The 15046-nt window shown below is 39.7% G+C and overlaps 2 protein-coding genes across 2 annotated transcripts; one reads left to right on the top strand and one right to left on the bottom strand.

The window, feature by feature from the left end:
* Positions 1 to 44: 44 nt before the first annotated feature.
* LOC133725096 (pre-mRNA-processing-splicing factor 8A) lies at positions 45 to 9936 on the top strand. Its single transcript, XM_062152215.1, has 15 exons — positions 45 to 518; positions 1100 to 1223; positions 1312 to 1404; positions 1505 to 1895; positions 2088 to 5494; positions 5589 to 5842; positions 6221 to 6837; positions 6921 to 7027; positions 7129 to 7383; positions 7477 to 7950; positions 8180 to 8341; positions 8431 to 8628; positions 8744 to 9022; positions 9130 to 9372; positions 9514 to 9936. Exons 1-15 carry the CDS (start codon positions 277 to 279, stop codon positions 9703 to 9705), a joined length of 7038 nt encoding a protein of 2345 aa, XP_062008199.1. The 5' UTR covers positions 45 to 276; the 3' UTR covers positions 9706 to 9936.
* A 2391-nt stretch (positions 9937 to 12327) lies between these two features.
* On the bottom strand, positions 12328 to 14978 carry LOC133725094 (U-box domain-containing protein 34-like). The gene is made up of 4 exons (XM_062152214.1): positions 14731 to 14978; positions 14383 to 14484; positions 13580 to 14002; positions 12328 to 13200 (listed from the first exon to the last, which is right to left on the bottom strand). Exons 1-4 carry the CDS (start codon positions 14929 to 14931, stop codon positions 12409 to 12411), a joined length of 1518 nt encoding a protein of 505 aa, XP_062008198.1. The 5' UTR covers positions 14932 to 14978; the 3' UTR covers positions 12328 to 12408.
* Between the last annotated feature and the right edge of the window lie 68 nt (positions 14979 to 15046).

The raw sequence follows: 15046 nt of genomic DNA, 5'->3' as shown, positions 1-15046 counted from the left end.
CCCACCACTCTTTACCCTCACTTGTATTTACAACTCTCCTTCTCTCTCTATCACACTGAGACTGAGACGGAGAGAGAGAAAGCCAAACCCCCCAAAACCCTAGAAATCTCGAACCGCCATTGAAGCTCCACAAAGCTTCACCGCGGCAGGAACGCCAACGGCGTTACCTCTCTACGCCTCTCTACGCCTCTCTCGCCATCCTTTAGTCTCCCCACACCGTAACCAATCGGCTAGGGTTTTCTAGTTTAAGGCTCGATTTAGTTTCTGGTTCCTAGGATGTGGAACAACGGCCAGATTGTGCCGCCCGGCACTGGTGGCTCGTCGATTCCGCCACCGCCCGCGGCTCAGCCCTCTTATACGGTGTTGCCGCCTCCGGCAGATGCCGAGGCCGTGCTCGAAGAGAAGGCTCGTAAATGGCAGCAACTCAATTCCAAACGGTACAGCGACAAGCGCAAGTTTGGCTTCGTCGAGACGCAGAAAGAGGACATGCCTCCTGAGCATGTCAGGAAGATCATTAGGTCAGTTTCTTCTGTGTTCTTATCCTTCATTTGGTTATGTATCTAAATGATATTTCCGGATTTCATTTTTGTTAACAGATGCTTGTATTGGTTGAGTTTATTGGTGAACAAAACTACTAAAAATCTACAAACTAGTGCGAATCTAAGTTGGCTCAAGACTTCTATATGAATTTGTACTAGAGATTAGGTTTGCTTCAGGTGCTTGTGATTTGTGAATTTTGTCGATTGGTTAAAATACGGTAACAGAAACTTAAATAGAGTATTGATTTTGTGTGGAACACTAAAACGAGCAGTAATGAAATGAAGCATATGATGAGCTTGATTTCGTGATCTGGTTATTTATGTGTGGTAAATGTTTATCTATAAATATGCTTTGATTGGAATTTATTTCTTCTTCAAGGCATAAATTCCTCATCAATCTGATTATTTAGAAATTGTATTGTATTTGTTTCATATTTCGTAGTGATAAGATTTTTTTAATTCTGTTCTGTGATACGTATCTTTGTATTGGCTTTTGTCATGAATTTAGTATAGTAGTGCTCCAAACTGCGTGGTATTTAACTTGGTGTTTCTTTTTACAGAGACCATGGGGACATGTCCTCGAAGAAATTCCGTCACGATAAACGCGTGTATCTAGGAGCACTTAAATTTGTTCCGCATGCAGTTTACAAGCTTCTTGAGAATATGCCAATGCCCTGGGAGCAGGTATCTGTTCTTTGTCTATCCCATTGTGTTTTCATATTTTTGATCTATGTAAGCGACAACTAATTTTATCAAATTAATTTTGCAACAGGTCCGTGATGTGAAGGTTCTGTACCATATAACTGGGGCAATTACATTTGTGAATGAGATACCTTGGGTTGTTGAACCTATATATCTGGCTCAGGTGCTTCTCCCTTTCTTATTGCTGCTTAAATTAGAGATTGCTAGCCTCTTCTATCTCCTTTGATGATTTTTACTGAATAGTTTTAATTTAAATGTTACAGTGGGGTTCAATGTGGATTATGATGAGAAGGGAGAAGAGGGATCGTCGACATTTTAAAAGAATGCGGTTTCCACCTTTTGATGATGAGGAACCTCCATTAGATTATGCTGATAATCTGTTAGATGTTGATCCTCTAGAGCCAATTCAACTGGAGTTGGATGAAGACGAAGATTCTGCTGTTTATACTTGGTTTTATGACCATAAACCTCTAGTCAAGACAAAACTCATTAACGGTCCAAGTTACCGGAAATGGCATCTTTCCCTTCCAATTATGGCAACTCTCCACCGGCTTGCAGGACAGCTACTATCTGATTTGATAGACCGCAATTATTTCTACTTGTTTGACATGGAGTCTTTCTTTACAGCGAAAGCACTCAATATGTGCATTCCAGGTATACATCTTTCTGTCCATTGTTTTCTTCTTTGCTTGGATTCATAAGCAATGATGCTGCTTAATATATTCTGCTAGTGGTGTATATTGCTTATGAAGGGTGCATATACTTAATTCCATAGTGGTGTATATTAGTTTTGAATGTGGATCCTCTTTTTGTTTCATAGGACTTATTTTACTACACTATTTGCAGGTGGGCCTAAGTTTGAACCATTGTATCGGGATATGGAGAAAGGGGATGAGGACTGGAATGAGTTTAATGACATTAACAAGCTGATTATTCGGTCACCTCTCAGAACAGAGTACAGAATTGCGTTCCCTCATCTCTACAACAATAGACCCAGGAAGGTAAAGCTCTGTGTGTATCACACACCCATGGTTATGTACATAAAAACTGAGGATCCTGATCTACCTGCATTTTATTATGATCCCTTGATACACCCAATCCCCAGCACAAACAAGGAGCGACGTGAAAAGAAGATTGATGAGGATGATGGCACTTTCATACTGCCAGAAGGGGTAGAACCATTTCTGAGTGATACTCAGCTTTATACTGACACAACAGCAGCTGGAGTTTCCCTCTTGTTTGCACCACGCCCCTTTAACATGAGATCTGGGCGGACTCGCCGTGCAGAAGATATACCTCTTGTGTCAGAGTGGTATAAAGAGCATTGTCCTCCGTCCTATCCAGTGAAAGTGCGGGTCAGCTATCAGAAATTGTTAAAATGTTTTGTGTTGAACGAGTTGCATCATAGACCACCCAAGGCTCAAAAGAAGAAGCACTTGTTTCGATCACTTCAAGCTACTAAGTTCTTCCAAACTACAGAACTTGATTGGGCTGAAGCGGGTCTTCAAGTCTGCAAGCAGGGTTATAACATGCTAAATCTCTTGATCCACAGGAAAAATTTGAATTACCTTCACCTTGATTATAATTTCAATCTGAAGCCTGTGAAAACCCTGACAACTAAAGAGCGTAAAAAGTCCCGGTTTGGTAATGCTTTTCATCTTTGCCGTGAGATCTTGCGGTTGACAAAGCTGGTAGTTGATGCCAACATCCAGTTCCGTTTGGGTAATGTCGATGCCTTTCAATTGGCTGATGGCCTGCAGTACACTTTCTCTCATGTTGGCCAGTTGACTGGTATGTATCGTTACAAATACAGGTTGATGCGTCAGATTAGAATGTGCAAAGATCTGAAGCACTTGATTTACTACCGTTTCAACACGGGACCAGTTGGGAAAGGACCTGGATGTGGATTCTGGGCGCCGATGTGGAGGGTTTGGTTGTTCTTCCTTCGTGGCATAGTTCCTCTTTTGGAACGGTGGTTGGGAAATTTACTTGCACGGCAATTTGAAGGGCGCCATTCAAAAGGAGTGGCAAAAACTGTAACTAAGCAGCGTGTGGAAAGCCATTTTGATTTGGAGCTTCGAGCTGCTGTCATGCATGATGTTCTTGATGCGATGCCTGAGGGAATCAAGCAAAATAAGGCCAGAACTATATTGCAACATCTCAGTGAGGCATGGCGTTGCTGGAAAGCAAATATTCCTTGGAAGGTACCTGGTTTGCCAGTTCCCATTGAGAATATGATTCTTCGTTATGTCAAGTCAAAGGCAGACTGGTGGACAAATGTGGCTCATTACAATCGTGAACGTATAAGAAGAGGTGCTACAGTAGATAAGACAGTTTGTCGGAAGAATCTTGGAAGATTAACACGCCTTTGGCTGAAGGCAGAGCAGGAACGACAACACAATTATCTCAAAGATGGCCCATATGTTACACCAGAGGAGGCAGTTGCAATTTACACGACAACTGTGCATTGGTTGGAGTCAAGAAAGTTCAGCCCCATCCCATTTCCTCCGTTGTCGTACAAGCATGATACCAAGCTACTCATCCTTGCTCTGGAGAGGTTGAAGGAATCATATAGTGTTGCTGTGAGACTGAATCAGCTTCAAAGAGAAGAGCTTGGTCTTATTGAACAAGCCTATGATAACCCGCATGAAGCATTGTCACGAATTAAGCGTCACTTACTCACTCAGCGTGCCTTCAAAGAAGTTGGCATAGAGTTCATGGATTTGTACAGCTATCTCATTCCAGTCTATGAGATTGAACCTCTTGAGAAGATTACAGATGCATATCTCGATCAATATCTATGGTATGAGGGTGACAAACGTCATCTCTTCCCGAACTGGATCAAGCCTGCAGATTCGGAGCCGCCTCCACTCTTGGTTTATAAATGGTGTCAGGGAATAAACAATTTACAGAGTATCTGGGACACGAGTGACGGGCAGTGTGTTGTCATGCTTCAGACCAAGTTTGAGAAGTTCTTTGAAAAGATTGACTTGACAATGCTAAATAGGCTTCTACGTCTAGTTCTTGATCATAATATCGCTGATTATGTCACTGCGAAGAACAATGTGGTATTGTCCTACAAGGATATGAGTCATACAAATTCGTATGGTCTTATTCGCGGTCTTCAGTTTGCATCCTTTGTTGTACAGTATTATGGGCTTGTGTTGGATCTATTGCTTCTTGGATTGACTCGAGCCAGTGAGATTGCTGGTCCACCCCAGATGCCAAATGAGTTCATCACTTATTGGGACACAAAGGTCGAGACCCGGCATCCTATCAGGCTGTACTCTCGATACATAGACAGGGTGCACATCTTGTTCCGCTTCACTCATGAGGAAGCTCGGGATCTTATCCAGCGATATCTCACTGAACATCCTGATCCTAATAATGAGAATATGGTGGGATATAACAACAAGAAGTGCTGGCCAAGAGATGCCAGAATGAGGCTCATGAAACATGATGTCAATCTTGGAAGGAGTGTTTTCTGGGATATGAAAAACCGTCTCCCTCGAAGCATCACAACTTTAGAGTGGGAGAACAGCTTTGTTTCTGTTTACAGCAAGGATAATCCAAATTTGCTCTTCAGCATGTGTGGATTTGAGGTTCGGATACTTCCCAAGATAAGAATGAGCCAAGAGGCATTCAGCAACACAAGAGATGGAGTTTGGAATTTGCAGAATGAACAGACAAAGGAAAGGACTGCAGTTGCTTTCTTACGTGTTGATGATGAACACATGAAAGTATTTGAGAATCGTGTGAGGCAGATCCTTATGTCGTCAGGGTCTACAACATTTACAAAGATTGTCAACAAATGGAATACAGCTCTGATTGGTCTTATGACTTACTTCCGGGAAGCAACTGTACATACGCAAGAACTGTTAGATTTACTAGTCAAGTGCGAAAACAAAATTCAGACCCGTATTAAGATTGGATTAAATTCAAAGATGCCTAGTAGGTTTCCACCTGTCATCTTTTACACACCAAAAGAAATTGGAGGACTTGGAATGTTATCTATGGGTCACATATTGATTCCCCAAAGTGATCTCAGATACAGTCAGCAGACAGATGTTGGTGTGACACACTTTAGGAGTGGGATGAGTCATGAAGAGGACCAGCTGATTCCAAATCTGTACCGTTACATACAACCTTGGGAGAGTGAATTCATTGATTCCCAACGGGTTTGGGCAGAATATGCTCTGAAAAGGCAGGAGGCTCAAGCACAAAACAGGCGCCTAACCCTTGAAGATTTGGAAGTGAGTATTTGATATTGCCAATGTTTTCTAGTTCAAGAATTGTCAATGTTTTTTTTTTTTGGGTGATACTAATCATTTTTTATTTCACCGACAGGATTCATGGGATAGGGGAATTCCACGTATAAATACTTTGTTCCAGAAAGATCGGCACACTTTAGCATATGACAAAGGGTGGAGAGTTCGTACTGATTTTAAGCAGTACCAGGTCTTGAAACAAAATCCTTTTTGGTGGACACACCAAAGGCATGACGGAAAACTTTGGAACTTGAACAACTACAGAACTGATGTTATTCAAGCTCTTGGAGGTGTGGAGGGAATCTTGGAGCATACCTTATTTAAAGGAACATAGTAAGTTTGGTTTTCAATTTAGTCTTCAATTTTTAATTTCATCATTTTAAATACTGTACTTCTTTGTTATCAATTACATGAATCCAAATACATGGGTTGTGAAGAAGTGCAGCCAACAATTTTACTTAATTAAATATATATACTGCCATTATATAGTAAAACTAATGCTTCTTATGATATAATCAAGTTACATGAGATAGTAGGTTTCTTGTTTGGATAGAGGTGATATGTATGAATGGTAAAGAACGTGAAATAGTGGATATTAGCTTTGATTCTTGCATGCATTGGCAATGTGTGTTCCTGCATGCATTGGTAATCGTTTTCTTCAGTGATTCAGATATTTAATTGCACCTCACTGGCTCTTCTTTTCATTTTCAGCTTCCCTACCTGGGAGGGTCTCTTCTGGGAAAAAGCATCTGGTTTTGAGGAATCGATGAAGTACAAGAAGCTGACTAATGCACAGAGATCTGGGCTCAACCAAATTCCCAATCGTAGGTTCACGCTTTGGTGGTCGCCGACCATTAATCGGGCTAATGTATATGTCGGTTTCCAAGTGCAGTTAGATCTTACTGGGATCTTTATGCATGGGAAAATTCCAACCTTGAAGATATCCTTGATTCAAATATTCCGTGCACATTTGTGGCAAAAGATCCATGAAAGTGTTGTCATGGATCTCTGTCAGGTTTTGGATCAGGAGTTAGATGCTTTGGAAATTGAGACTGTGCAGAAGGAAACGATTCATCCCAGGAAGAGTTACAAAATGAACAGTTCTTGTGCTGACATTCTACTCTTTGCTGCCCATAGATGGCCAATGTCAAAACCTAGTCTTGTGGCGGAGCCAAAGGATGTGTTTGATCAGAAAGCAAGCAACAAGTACTGGATAGATGTACAGCTCCGATGGGGAGATTATGATTCCCACGATATTGAACGTTACACCCGAGCCAAGTTTATGGATTATACAACAGACAACATGTCTATCTATCCCTCCCCCACAGGTATGTGGTATTTTCTGGTTTCTTTACTTCTCCAGATGCTTGCATCTTTGATTTGTCCAAGTAATTATAATTGTTTTATGCAGGGGTGATGATTGGTCTTGATCTGGCGTATAATTTACATTCTGCTTTTGGTAATTGGTTTCCTGGGTCCAAACCACTGCTTCAGCAGGCAATGAACAAAATAATGAAGGTACCACCTTTTCTTTTATTGTCTGATGATTTTTTTTTGTAGTCTTCTGATTGGATTATGTTCAGAAAGCAGGCAACTAATTGTCCATTGTGCCCTTGCAGTCAAATCCAGCTTTGTACGTCTTGCGGGAGCGGATACGGAAAGGATTGCAGCTTTACTCTTCAGAGCCTACAGAACCTTACTTGTCATCTCAGAACTATGGGGAGATTTTCAGCAATCAAATTATTTGGTTTGTTGATGATACTAATGTGTATCGTGTTACAATCCACAAGACATTTGAAGGAAATCTCACTACAAAACCAATTAATGGTGCGATTTTCATATTCAATCCAAGGACTGGGCAGCTGTTCCTGAAGGTATGTTTTGCTTCTTTGATTTCATGAGGTTGTTCCCCCTGTTTTTCTGAGGTGTTCGTTTTGAGCTTTATATTGTATATTGCTATTTGGCAGGTCATCCACACAAGTGTATGGGCAGGACAGAAGCGTCTTGGTCAGTTGGCCAAGTGGAAAACCGCAGAAGAAGTTGCTGCACTTGTGCGTTCTTTACCAGTTGAAGAGCAGCCAAAACAAATTATTGTGACTCGAAAGGGAATGCTTGATCCGCTGGAGGTGCACTTGTTGGATTTCCCTAACATAGTCATAAAAGGAAGTGAGCTGCAGCTTCCTTTCCAGGCTTGTCTTAAGATTGAGAAATTTGGTGATCTGATATTGAAGGCTACTGAGCCACAGATGGTTCTTTTCAACATCTATGATGATTGGTTGAAGAGTATATCATCATATACTGCATTCTCTCGGCTCATTTTGATTCTTCGTGCACTTCATGTGAACAATGAGAAGGCAAAGATGTTACTGAAACCTGATACAACGGTCATTACTGAGCCACACCACATCTGGCCTTCTCTTTCTGATGATCAATGGATGAAGGTAATTTGCTGTTATAAATCTGATAGTTTGTGGTCATTCATCTGTTATTGATTTGCATATCTGCATCCAAAATGTATGTTGACTTTGAAAGCTTTTGATCTAAAGAATGCATGGTGTGCAACAAGCTTAAGATCCATTTGAATCAGTTTTTGTAATAGATTTACTTCACTTTTCCAGTTTTTCTGCTCGTTTGCTTTTGCTTATGTATTGTTTGCGATGCATTGTGCAGGTTGAGGTTGCTCTAAGGGATCTGATTCTCTCAGATTATGCAAAAAAGAACAACGTGAACACATCGGCTCTGACACAATCTGAGATTCGTGATATCATTCTTGGAGCTGAGATTACTCCTCCTTCACAACAAAGACAACAAATTGCAGAGATTGAAAAGCAGGTGATGTATCTTTCTCCATGTTTTGGTCTTTGGATTTTGTCAAATGAAAACTTTTCATAAATTAACTTATGTAAAATTTCTACTTTCAGCATAAAGAAGCAAGTCAGCTGACAGCAGTTACTACTAGGACCACGAATGTGCATGGTGATGAACTCATTGTCACCACTACTAGTCCTTATGAGCAAGCTGCATTTGGGTCCAAGACTGATTGGCGTGTGAGAGCAATATCGGCTACCAATCTCTACCTTCGTGTCAATCATATATATGTGAATTCAGAGGATGTGAAGGTAGATGTCTTCCTCAATTATTAAAGTGCTTTTGTTCTTGGAAAAGATGATGAAAGTGTTTATTTATTTATTTTTGTTTCTTATTTATCAACTTACATTTGGTCATTTGTTACAGGAAACGGGTTACACTTATATCATGCCAAAGAACATATTGAAGAAGTTCATCTGTGTTGCGGATCTGAGGACACAAATTGCTGGTTACTTGTACGGTGTAAGCCCACCTGACAACCCTCAGGTTAAGGAAATTCGCTGCATTGCCATGCCACCGCAGTGGGGAACCCACCAGCAAGTTAATCTTCCAACGGCTCTTCCCGAGCATGATTTCCTCAATGATCTGGAACCTTTGGGATGGATGCACACACAACCAAACGAACTTCCTCAGCTTTCTCCTCAGGTAATTTTCATTTTTCATGGATTGCCAGCTCGTTTAAAAGTTCTGACTTCTCTTCATATAAGTATACGAAAGAAGAAGAAAATAACCCGTGACTTGTTCTATTGTAGGATCTAACCTCTCATGCTAAGATCTTGGAAAGCACCAAGCAATGGGATGGGGAGAAGTGCATCATTTTAACCTGCAGTTTCACTCCTGGTTCCTGCTCGTTAACTGCATACAAACTCACTCCATCTGGTTATGAGTGGGGACGGGTCAACAAAGACACAGGAAGCAATCCACACGGTTACCTCCCAACTCATTACGAGAAGGTCCAAATGCTTCTCAGTGATCGGTTCCTTGGTTTCTATATGGTAAGATCATTATATCACATGTTCAGTTTTGCCAAATGATATAGTCTTCAGTTCTGCCAAATGATAATATCTATTTATGTTGGTTTTTTTTTTTTTTTTTTTCTGTGCGGCTTATCAATTTATTTTATGTTTGGTTTGTAGATTCCTGATAATGGTCCATGGAACTACAACTTCATGGGGGTGAAGCATACACAAGGCATGAAGTATGGTATCAAGCTTGGGACACCGAGGGAGTACTATCATGAGGACCACCGGCCAACCCATTACCTCGAGTTTAGCAACATGGAGGAGGGTGACACAGTGGTGGGAGATCGTGACGATATATTCACCTAAGTCTGTGTATCTGGAACGGTGATGGAATTCGAGAATCCTTTTGTTGTAGGCTGTGGATTTATAGTGCTGATGTAATGTTTTTGGTGAAGGCCTGTAAATATTTGATAGAGGCAGCGTACATGTTTTTGATATGTTAACTATTTGTATCGAGGTATTACCAAGGGTATGAACTTTAACCATATATCCCAAGTATTCTCTAGATATGGATCAATTGCTATATTCTTAATTATCCTTTGCTTGTTACTCTTTTCAAGTGATACTTGCAAAAAGGAGAGCCCTTTTTCCTTGTTTTTTCTTCGTCTCTCCTCTAATCCATTTGCTAGCAAACTCGGATGAGTGTGCGTATCATGCTCGAACTATATAACGCTGTGTTCTTCATTCTCACATGCCACTATCCTTGTTTGCTTTGTGGAACCATTGTATGTGGCGTAACTATAAATCATGCAGCACTTATGGGACCTAGTTTTCCTTTTATGTAAACGCTATTCGTATGGCCACCAATGCTACTAAATAAATCACTTGTGACACTCGGGTTTCCTAGCGCTCTTCGTTTTTTAATAAAACTTGATTATACCGTCTCCTGGAAATTCTGAGTCGTTCAAGAAACCCAAAGGGACACAATAGCAATAGAACACCCAGCACCATGTCGCGGGTAATAGAACACCCAGCATCATGTCGCCGGTAATATTTTCCATCTCAATTTCTACCATCAGTTTCTACATTAGATCGTTCTGCATGCATCTGTGATTGTGTAACTATTAGTTGGGTTGGTTTTGTTAATGAATAATGAGCTTTCATCTCTCTATGTAATGCATTGGCTAATGTTATTGGACTTTACAGGTAGACACTATATATGCTTGTGTTTCTTCCTCGAATCCATCCACTTAAAAAACTTGAAACCAAATATTCTTCCTGCAAACCCTTTAATACACACCACCAGAAAAGCTTTCAACTTTTCTAGGATCCACTCTGAAGTCTGAACTCACATAAAGAGCTTATGGATGATCTTTAATCTCGTCGATGAACAATCATATTTCCCATTATTGCCTATTATGGATGATCTTTACTCGTTCTCCTTGGAATCCTGATTTAGCTCCCTCAATTATGAGAATGAAGTATACAGTGTAGTGGCAAGCTCCTAGAGTGAGTTACATTCACGAAAATGAATGTATCAGCCTGGTGAGCTCCTACATTGTGGGATGCTATATAATTTCTACATATTCATTTAATTCCAGTTGTGGAAATAGATTCTCTATCATCAACTCTGAGTTTGCTCCAATTCTTTTAGGATAGGACAATATGATGAGGTGCTTTAAAAGAATTGAAAAGATTATGCGACTCTATTAGCTTCACGTATCATTTATATAATATGAGAGCAGAAATGCGGAATCTTTATTCAGTTGACAGTAATTTTTGCAACTATCTTGAGCTCTCTTACACTACTGTATGTTCCATTACGAATTTCATTCCCAGTCAGCTTAAACTTTGGAGTCTGGACTAGTTGTGAATCCACTGTCAGCCAATAGGTTACAGTAGGTTCTAAGCAAGTTTTTCAAAATGTGTCTGCTTAATCAGTGGCATTTCATGTTGCAATCAATGTAATCATAGAGAAGTTTGCCTCCATTTCAAAACATCATACTATTAAAACGAAATGAATAAAGTTATGGTTTTCAAGAACAGGAAACTACTTCGATAACCAAGAGAAGAGTTGAATAAGAATGAAGCAAACCTCTTTCAAGTGAAGATATAGATACCATTACTTTTGTATCTTAGAGATTGTAGGTTCCTAGTATTTAATGATTTATACATATGAACTGTTGAACCAAGTGAAAATCTATTTCGATGTGTATATTCATACAAAGTCAGATCAAGTCTTTACCAATATAAGCAGAATTAATATATTACAAAGCCTTAACTTCAGTAATTACCCCTGAAACAAAGTATTCCATTCTTGCCTAGCTAGTAATTGTCAGCTAACCCTTGAGTTCTTTCCTCTGGTACCTTATATATCTAGTTCCATCTGCCCTTATTGCTTGCTTGTAAGGAATGCAGGTTTCCTCGATTATAAACCAAAACGTAATGCAATGACTAAGACAATCAAGTGTAAAAGATATTATGGAAAGTTCTTTGAGTAAATATTTAAATGCAACTTAATATTGTCTCAGTCTATAATATAAGAACGAAATTCAGCCTATATACACTTTCTGTCTTTTGACAAATAAAAAGTGTAAAACTGATTTCTTTTCTATACAATTTTCTTCTTTCTCCTACTGTAACTACTTACAGGTCGGTGATAACTAACTAATTCTTGAACCACCACTCTCTAAGTAGTTAGCTTCCTTGCCGAGCTGATTCAGATTAAGACTCCAATTTCTAGTTCTTTCGAGATGTGAGGTGCTTCAAATTGAAAGCAGATCTGACTTTTAACAAAAAGAAGTTCCTAAAATTGTGAATGACTTCCATCTGTATATGATGATCTGCTTGAATGGCTTGATTGAGATGGATGTAGGTCATTCAACACATCCTAAAACCAAAAACACAAGCATTAAGAAAATATCCAAGAAAAAGAAAAAGAAAACAATATTCTCAAGCTTTTACATTTAGAGTTCACGTGTACAAAATTTTACGAAGTGACATGTATTTATATCTGATCTTCCTAGAAAGAATCATCTATTCAGTTACTTCATCAAGTCAGTGCAAGGTTTAGGTTGCGATACTCACTTGTAGTTTCAAACTGGGCAGTTGTCCTTGTCTTGGTAAGATTACTCCACCGCCACCACTACTACTACGCATGACACCATTCATGCTATCTTGGTCAAGTTCACTCAATCTATTGAGCTCAGGTAGCACAACCTTCCCAAGATCCGGTCTGTCTTTCCGCCTCATTTCTGCACACTGTAAACCTAGTTTGGCAAACTTTAAGGCTTCTTCAACAGGCCAGTCAGGAACAGCAGGGTCAAGAATTTGAGCAAAGTTCCCTATCTCAATAGCTTTCTCAACTTGAAGAGTCAGACCCATTGGTGGCTTGGCTGTTATTAGTTGTAAAAGAATGACACCAAGTGAGTAGACATCAGACTTTGTTACAAGCATGCCTGTTTGCTGATACTCAGGATCAATATAACAGAATGTTCCTGCTGTTGCTGTCATGCAATACTGAGTGACCGAATCAGCTACTGATTGAGGGACAAGCCTGGCCAAACCTACATCACTTATCTTGCTAACATAGTTATGGTCTAGCAAAATGTTTCCGGGTTTTAGATCACGGTGTACTAGGGGTTCTGGCTTAGTTTGATGAAGAAACAAAAGCCCAGTGCATATATCAGCAGCAATTCTGAACCTTAGCTGCCAAGGAATAACTTGTTTGTTACATCGCCGGAAGAGACAATCCTCTAAGCTACCATTAGCCATGTACTCGTAGACCAGGCAACCATACTCAGGGCAGGCTCCAAGAAGGAGAACCATGTTTGGATGCCGTATGCAGCTCAGTATTTCAACCTGCATAATTAAGACCCCTCAGATTTATATACCTTAAATAATATATCTGATTACTACCATCGTCTCATAAGTTAGTAGTGCATCAGTGTTAAGAGGTTCTCTCGAGGGGTAATAATAAACCACTAGAAGCAGAATTAACTAAAATCTTGGTGTGATACATTACCAACTTAAACCAAAAAAAGTCTTTTATTTTCTCTCCCTCTCAAAAATGATTTTTTAATACTTATTGTCCTCTTTACCATAGCAAGAAAAAATAAAAGTTCAATCTTCCGATCATTAATGGGTCCAGATCAGAATTGCACTAATAATTGTACTTAGTTCTGTTGTCTCTGTGCTAAATATTCAATAAAAGTGTTGCATGTTAAAGAAAGTCACAAACCTCTTTCTGGAACTGCAACCGTCCTTGAGCTGCATCAGGACGCAGAACTTTTATTGCCACTCGTGTATGGTCTATTTCACCCAGGTATACTGGCCCATAGCCTCCTTCCCCAATTTTGCAAGCTTGTGAAAAACCATTTGTTGCTGCTTCAAGCTCCTCAATTGTGTATTTCCTGTACTTTAGATCATATGTCATTGCTTCTGATACCTTCTTCGCCTCTGCTTGTTTCAGAGCTTCCATTTCTGCAATCCTTGTTCTTTGTGCTTCCAATTTGGCAACCCTTTGAGCTGCTTCTGCTTCCTTGATAGCTGCCTTACATTTTGCTTTCTCTTTCTCCGCTAGTTTCAATGCCATTTCCTCAGCTAATCGTGCCTCTTCTAATTTATATTTTTTTTCCAATTTCCATAGGTTAAGTTCCTTTGCCTGGGATCGATACATCAATAGAATGTATGCTTCAGTTTGTGTTTGAAATCCAAGATTCATATTTCATTAAAATGAACCATCCGTCTCTATATGGTTTGACATATAGTTTTTCATTTAAACTGTTTCTAGGCAAAAGTAAAACTATAAAGCTAACTTGTCTGTGCATGCACTACAAGATTTACATGCTCCTATCAAGAGGCTTAAGATGCAGCTTGTCACAATATATGAAGTACCAAGTACCAATTTAACTGAGTGGTGTCATGTGAAAAACATATATGTATCGAAGTTTCTGATTCAGTATATACCAAAACATGAAACTTTGAAGATGATACCAAATCTAAAACAAAGTTCATGCTTAAATAAGGTACTGCATCAAATACCTTATTTTTTTCTGTGATTGCCTCTTTGCAGGCTATATTATACATGTCCATTGTTTGCTTGAGCTCTAACTGAAGCCTCCTCAGCTCAGCTTCCATTCCATCCTATTTTTTTTTTCAAGGAAACTAGCGGTTAGTACTCTCAACTATGTCTATATGTATGTGCCACTGTAATGAAAATGCCTATTTCTATTTTACTCTGCAAGTAAAGAAGCTAGATGGGAACCATCTAAACTGGTTCTTGACTCCGCGAACTCATAAACATTATGACATGTTAATAGTTGGATGGATGCTTTGAAACTTGTAGGTTCGTGGCTGTTACAATTTTCTTATGCACAGAAAGTGTCCTACCATGTTCTTTGATTTTGATAACCTTCCACTTTCTGTTGAGGAAGATGAAAATTCATTCTGTGGATAGGTCATGTCAATAAACTCGGTTCCAGAGTAAGATGTCATTCCGGAGTAAGATGTCCTTCCGGAGTAGGATGTTGATGTAGAGCTTCTGTCTGACTCTGAGCTAGTTGGATGCCTAGGGGGCATTCCTGCTGTCATACTATCAGAGAAAGCAAAGGTGCGACCCAAGCTTTGCTTGTTACTGCTCGCCGGTAATATAGTTGCTGACCTGTATGGTTCGAAGTTATTAATTGTATTCCAACATCCTCTTTTC

Source organism: Rosa rugosa, chromosome 1, assembly GCF_958449725.1.
Source record: "Rosa rugosa chromosome 1, drRosRugo1.1, whole genome shotgun sequence".
NCBI classification, from domain to species: Eukaryota; Viridiplantae; Streptophyta; class Magnoliopsida; order Rosales; family Rosaceae; genus Rosa; species Rosa rugosa.
Note: the sequence above shows the minus strand (reverse complement) of the source record. Positions and strands in the feature narration are given on the sequence as shown.